The sequence below is a fragment of the Tupaia chinensis genome, unplaced genomic scaffold (assembly GCF_000334495.1).
Source record: "Tupaia chinensis unplaced genomic scaffold, TupChi_1.0 Scaffold000354_1, whole genome shotgun sequence".
Classification (NCBI taxonomy): Eukaryota; Metazoa; Chordata; class Mammalia; order Scandentia; family Tupaiidae; genus Tupaia; species Tupaia belangeri.
In genome coordinates, this window is record NW_006159849.1 from 10,644,276 (window position 1) to 10,650,209 (window position 5,934).

The window sequence follows — 5,934 nt, forward strand, 5'->3', positions numbered from 1 at the left end:
TTCTATTCTAGGTTGTTATCCAGAAGTTCCTCTATCTAGGTAGGTAGATGGATGTCTCTATGCTAAATAAAATCTTTATCTTTTTCTCGGGTGTGGCTCTCTGTATTTACTGTACTATATGTTAAATCCTATGTGAAATCATCTGCTTTGACTTATTATTATTACACTCTTCATCATCAAGTCATTTTATGGTACAATATTTAAAAGCATTATTTGAAATATATACAACTTGCTAGAACATGTATTTCTAAGTCCTTAGCTGAGGAGTGGAAGGCCAAGAGGAAGAGATCTTCATGTCCAGTCTTGTTTCACTTATTCTGTACCCCACATCTGCCCTACTTCGTTGTATTTGTGATAAGCATATAGCAGAGCCTTGCCATATATGCTTTGCATGTGCTCACATTCAGTTGTATTCACTGAGAGAAACAATCAATAGAGCAGAAGATTCTAGTCTGCCCATTCAATGAGCTCGGTACTGAGTGGATGGGAGACAGGTGTTGTTATTTGTGAAGTTCTGTTTCTGTAGACCATTCATCTCACCACCTTTAGTTTAATTCTGCAATGTAAAGATAAGTACTCCTTTTTCAAATCGAACTAAAATTGCAAACAATCACTTCAGCTGAAAGAACAGCTATGAGTAGGGAGTTGACCCATTGTCATGTGATTTCTGGCTTTGGTGCAGAATTCAGACCCAAATCCTCAAATTAGCTATGGCTTCTTCTATTGGTCATGTTTTCCTGCTCAGGTTAGAAACAATCTCACCCAAGGGCAAATTAAAATAATGATTGACACAAAAGCAATTTTTGAATGATTCCTTGATTTTTCTTTCAGGAGATGATCGAAATATTGAGGAAGTTTATGTGGGCGGAAAGCAGGTGGTTCCATTTTCCAGCTCAGTGTAAGACCCTTGGGCATCCACAAAGTTCTCTTGGAATAATATGGTTCCACAACTCTCTTGTGCCCAGGTGGAGTTAGAAAGGAAAAAAAAGTACCTTATTCTTGGGATGACTATCTCTTTCTGTGTCTAGTTACAGTATTCACTTGACAAATTGTTTGAAGGAAGTTGAGCTGATTCTCAACTCTGTTGGGAGAATTCATAATTTTGTGAAAGTATCTCCCTTTTGGGCTGTTCCGATTTACTTTAAGCTCAAACAGAAGGGAATGTTATTGCTGGTGGTGTTCTATAAGATTTAAGTCAACTCTATTTCATATTTGGAAGTGTGGAGAAAAAAAGATATTCCTATAAGGTTAGCTATTTTGAGGTAATACATGCAAAAATTAAGAAACTGAAAATGGACCATTGAGTATATTTTTATGAGGGAGCAAAAGTTAGACTGTGAACAAATGTTGGAAAATCACTTTAGATTGTGTTCGAAAATTATATACTGAGCATACTAATTTAAAAAGAGAACTTGTTGAATTTTAAAATGTGTTTCTAGACTGACCTTGTGTTTTGGAAATTTGCACTTAACGGAATTTGCATTTCAGAGATGTGTTATTGTTGTGCTTTGCCTTAGTTGGAGATGAATGTCAGAAACTGAATGCCACACGCTTTCTTAGTATAGTTCTATGCTTCAAAGTGCTTGACAGAAGTTGGATATTAAAGATTTAAAGTCTCTTAGAAATATTATTCCTATAATTACATGGCATAAATAGTTGTATTTTCGTGTACTTGAAAATCACCTGAAGTTATAATTGTGCGATGCTGTAATTGCTTCCATTTTATTAGAAGAGAAACAAATTCCGTACTCTGCTGTTGGACAGTTTGAGTCTCCACAGATTTTGGCAAGTCCTAGGCAACTGGGAGCCCGTCGATGCTAATGAGAAGGGTTCCATTACAATGGCCGCTTCTCTCCAATGCTGTGCCATAGTTGTTGGAAACTTCCTACTCAACTCAGATAGCAATTTGCTAGCATTTTAAAGTGAAGGACAAATCCTATTAAGGAAATGTTACTAAAAAAAAAAAAGAATCTTTAAACCCGGTATATGAAAATTCTCCAATTTTATCTGGTTGTATGTTTAATTCCTTACGTAATTTTTAGGATGTTAGAATTTTAAGATAATGAAAATAGGTAGATGTCCCACTTAATGTTTATATTAATAGTACTTAATCTGTATTAGACATCTAGGAACATTAAACAGTAAATAGTGTTCTAATATAGTTTGCTTCAGAATTTAACCTAAATTATGATCTTATGATAAATCTTTAAAAACTATTGATGTGAATGTTATTTAAATCCTATATTTTTCTTATTTAGTTCCAAATACTATAAACTAACAAGGAAAAGAAATAGATTTTCTTAGTATATCATAACACTCATTCCTTGGGCTTAGATGTGACTCCTAATATTAACCATATAGTATAAAACTTTATGTAATAGAGCTAATGCTATGTTTACATAATTACGAATATAATTCACCCTCCTGCAATATAAATTTTATTTTTACAAACTTATGCTAATTTAGCAGCAATTGTCCAGTTTACCCCCCTGGTAGGAACATTTTCAGATTTGACTTTATGTATACTACACCTAAAGGTAGAACAAATTTTTGGTCTTTTGTTTCTTTCAAACAGAGTTTGTTTTGTGAAATATTGAGAACTCGGTAAATCTAATGTCCAGTCTCAGTCTGCATTTCCAGTATTTCTAATTTCTGAGCCATGCTAAGATGCCCCACCAAATTCTCCCCATTTCTCTGTAATCTTGGTAGGTGTTCTCCCCCACCCCACCTTATCCCCTAATCAAAGAAAGTTGGTTACATGGTGTCTAACCCAAATGAGTAGGCTTAGGAATTTAGATGAATGAATAAGATCCAATGTATAGGCAGTGGTTGTTTCCAGCCTTTGTAAGATCTTACACTTCCACCTTCCTTAAGGATGTGCATTTTAATGTTCCGCATCAGTGTCATTTAGATTTAGGATTCATGTGCAGTAAATATAAAGTGTAGCATCAGAAGCAGAAAGAATGGCCATAGACAACCATTGTGTCAGACATTAAACTTAGCCCTAACAATATATTCAGACCTGAGTATCTTTCCTAGTATAAGGTAGAATTGCTTACCTGTCCCTCGATGGATTTCTCTGCACTGCTTCTAACTAATGTGTTAGTTAGGTAGCTACACCAAGTGTAGTGTTTCTGAATGTTACGTATGCTTTTCTCAATGCTACAGGCATCATCCACACATGGGCCAGATGTTCTGCACTTTGAAATGTTGCCTTTGCCTAATGTAGGTTAACTTCTTGAATTGTGGAGAGGCACTATTCCAAGCCAATCCTATTTGTTGCTTGTGTTTGAATACTTTGCTCTCTGACAGGAAAGAAAGAATGTAAACTTCTCATCAGCCTCTTCCTCCCAGACTGTACCATTTGCCCGACATTCCGTGGTATTTACCATGGAATACATATTAAAAGTGGAAAATCTGAGAGTGTCAGATATCATAAACTTACAAAATATTTTTACAGCTGGAACACCAAATCAGGCTAATCAGCAAAGGTGAATTTTATTTTCAAAAGAGAGGAGAGAAAACATGGGAAATAAAAGATTAAGATATGAAAGACCATCCTAGTCATAAGCTGATAACAAGGATTCAGCCTCCTCATTTATTCTCCCAGCCTCTTCTCTCACTGAATTGCCAAGGGTTTTAGAAATCAAGAAGATAATCTTTGGATATGTTCCCTTCCTGCCAGGAGAAGTTCTTTCTAAGTTATCGCTGTGAGCATGAAACCCCTTTGATTCTCCCTTTTTTTACTTCAGTGAGAATTTTTCAGGTTAAAGAGAAAGAAATGTTAGGAAACACTCCCCATTATGCTTAGCAGATTTTCAAATATGCCCTTGAATATCCCTTTTGGCAGCTGCAGCTGAGATCTTAGAGAGGAAACGCAATGGGTGTGAGATCTTGCAATGTATTTTGAATCTTCACTCCCTACCAGACGCTTCCTATTTTTAATCTTTTCACCTAAGAATCAGGCATATGGAAAGTTTTAAAGGCAAGCTGGAAGGCGCATTGTACCAATTCTACCTTGTGCCGTACGTGGAGGATATCCAGAACCTCATTGGACCTCTTTTTGTGCTTGTCTATTTTTTAGTTGATGATGATCCTAGAAACTTTCACATGTTTAAAAACAAAGAGTGTTCTGAGTTATTATAAGGTAGACTAAGAAGTGTGTCATGGGTAATGACTTGCAATTATTTTTAAATTGGGTGGGTTGTTATAAATTTTTAAGTCTTCTTTTTTCTTTAAAAGCTTAAAGAAGGTGTTTGCAATTTCAGACCTACTAGTCACTTTAGGTATGAGTGTGGACCTCACACTGTATGATGTCTTAAAGGAAAAATGGGGAAAGAAATGCCCACATGATAGGATACTGAGGAAACCCTCCCTTGGTCAGTACAGGTTTTCACACCTGGCTTTAACCTCCCTTTTCTTCCCCCAACCCTGAGCAATCGAGATTGAGAATTGAGGGGCTAGTTTGTGGACTGAGTCCAAATTTAGTGAAATGCAAAAGTCAGACAGGCCAGTGATAAAAGTACACGTAAATTCCAAGATGGCTTTCCCAATCCACGGGATTCAAGTGACTTGGATAACAGATGTTGTTCTTGGCTCAACTATTAAGTGATGGTAATTTGCTCTAAAGCCTGTCAGAAAGCATTCTTTAGTGAAAACCTTATGCTGTTGCTAAACTTCTGATTGCTGCTCTTAAGAATATACGTGTATGTATTCATGGGGTTCTGAATATTTGTGATTTACATATTGTTATTGTGCTGAGTGAGCTCCTTTGTGCTTCAAACAAAAATAAATGAGATTTTGTGTTTACGTTACTTTTTGTTGTGAGTTCTCTCTGTTCGATTTTGTTAAGTTCGATCAGTCTGATAGATGGGAGATTAGTCTTACAATGTGTTTTTCTTCTGAGCATGAATTTTAAAAAACATTCATATTCATCTCTGGTCCAAAATGTGTCTTCCCCTCAGGATTATCACTTTACATAGCTTTTCATAATTAAGCTATAATGTTCAAGCCTTCAGAATCAAATTGCTATTGCTTTTGACTTCAGCGTAGTTTATGTATGTTTTTTAAAAAGAATTATTTAATTTATTATTATTACTATTTTAATTTGACCAGAGAGAGATACAGAGAGCGAAAGAGAGAGAGAAAGAGAGAGAGGGAAAGCAAGCCACCAGTTCCAGGACTCAAACCACGGTTGGCCATGTGGGAGTCCAGCGCCTTAACCACCACTCCACCTGCCAGCCCCTAATGTGTCATATTTTTAAAGCTACAATCCAGAGTGAGAAATACACTTTACATCAAGAATCACTGCACATATACATATGTATGTGCCTATAGAACAATAGTTTCACAAAATAATCTGTTGTGAAGGAAAAACAATTCACACCAGTCTGTGAAATTCAAGGTTCATTTACATTTTAAAAGCCTCAGAAAGCATGTTATTCACCAGGATTATTGCCCCAAAGGGCATGTTTTAGTTTACAGTAAACAAACTATGATGCTACAAAGGATTATAGATACATAATGTGACCCTGATCCTTTCTTCATACCAGTGTTCTTGAATTCAAAATGTAAAGAATAAGATATGGGGGGCAGCAGTGGTGTAGTGGTTGAGGCTCTGGACTCCCACATGGTCAACTGTGATTTGTGTCCTGGTGGCTTGAAACTCATGCTAGGCACACGTGCATGCATGGCTAAAATCCCAAAAAGAGAATGGAAGAGAAGAGATTTGGGCACAGCCAAAGTGATTTCTCACTTTCTCTCTCTCATTCTCTCTCTCTCTCTCCCAGCAAGCTTACGCATCCTATAGCAAATAAATAAATAAATAAATAAATAAATAAATAAATAAATAAAATAAAATCTCTTCCCAGAAAAGAATAAGGTATAGCCAATCAGTTGCCTGCATTATTTTAAATGGACCAAAGTAAACTCTAG

The 5,934-nt window shown here is 36.1% G+C and overlaps 1 protein-coding gene across 2 annotated transcripts in view; it reads left to right on the top strand.

The window, feature by feature from the left end:
- Positions 1–4,814, top strand: part of GDA (guanine deaminase) — a 121,891-nt gene extending 117,077 nt beyond the window's left edge. For both annotated transcript variants that reach the window (XM_006152496.2, XM_006152497.2), the window contains exons 13-14: positions 12–39; positions 832–4,814. In XM_006152496.2, the coding sequence (XP_006152558.1) occupies positions 12–39; positions 832–902 (99 nt within the window). In that variant the 3' untranslated portion in view covers positions 903–4,814. The remainder of the gene's footprint in view (positions 1–11; positions 40–831) is intronic.
- The last annotated feature ends 1,120 nt before the right edge of the window (positions 4,815–5,934 follow it).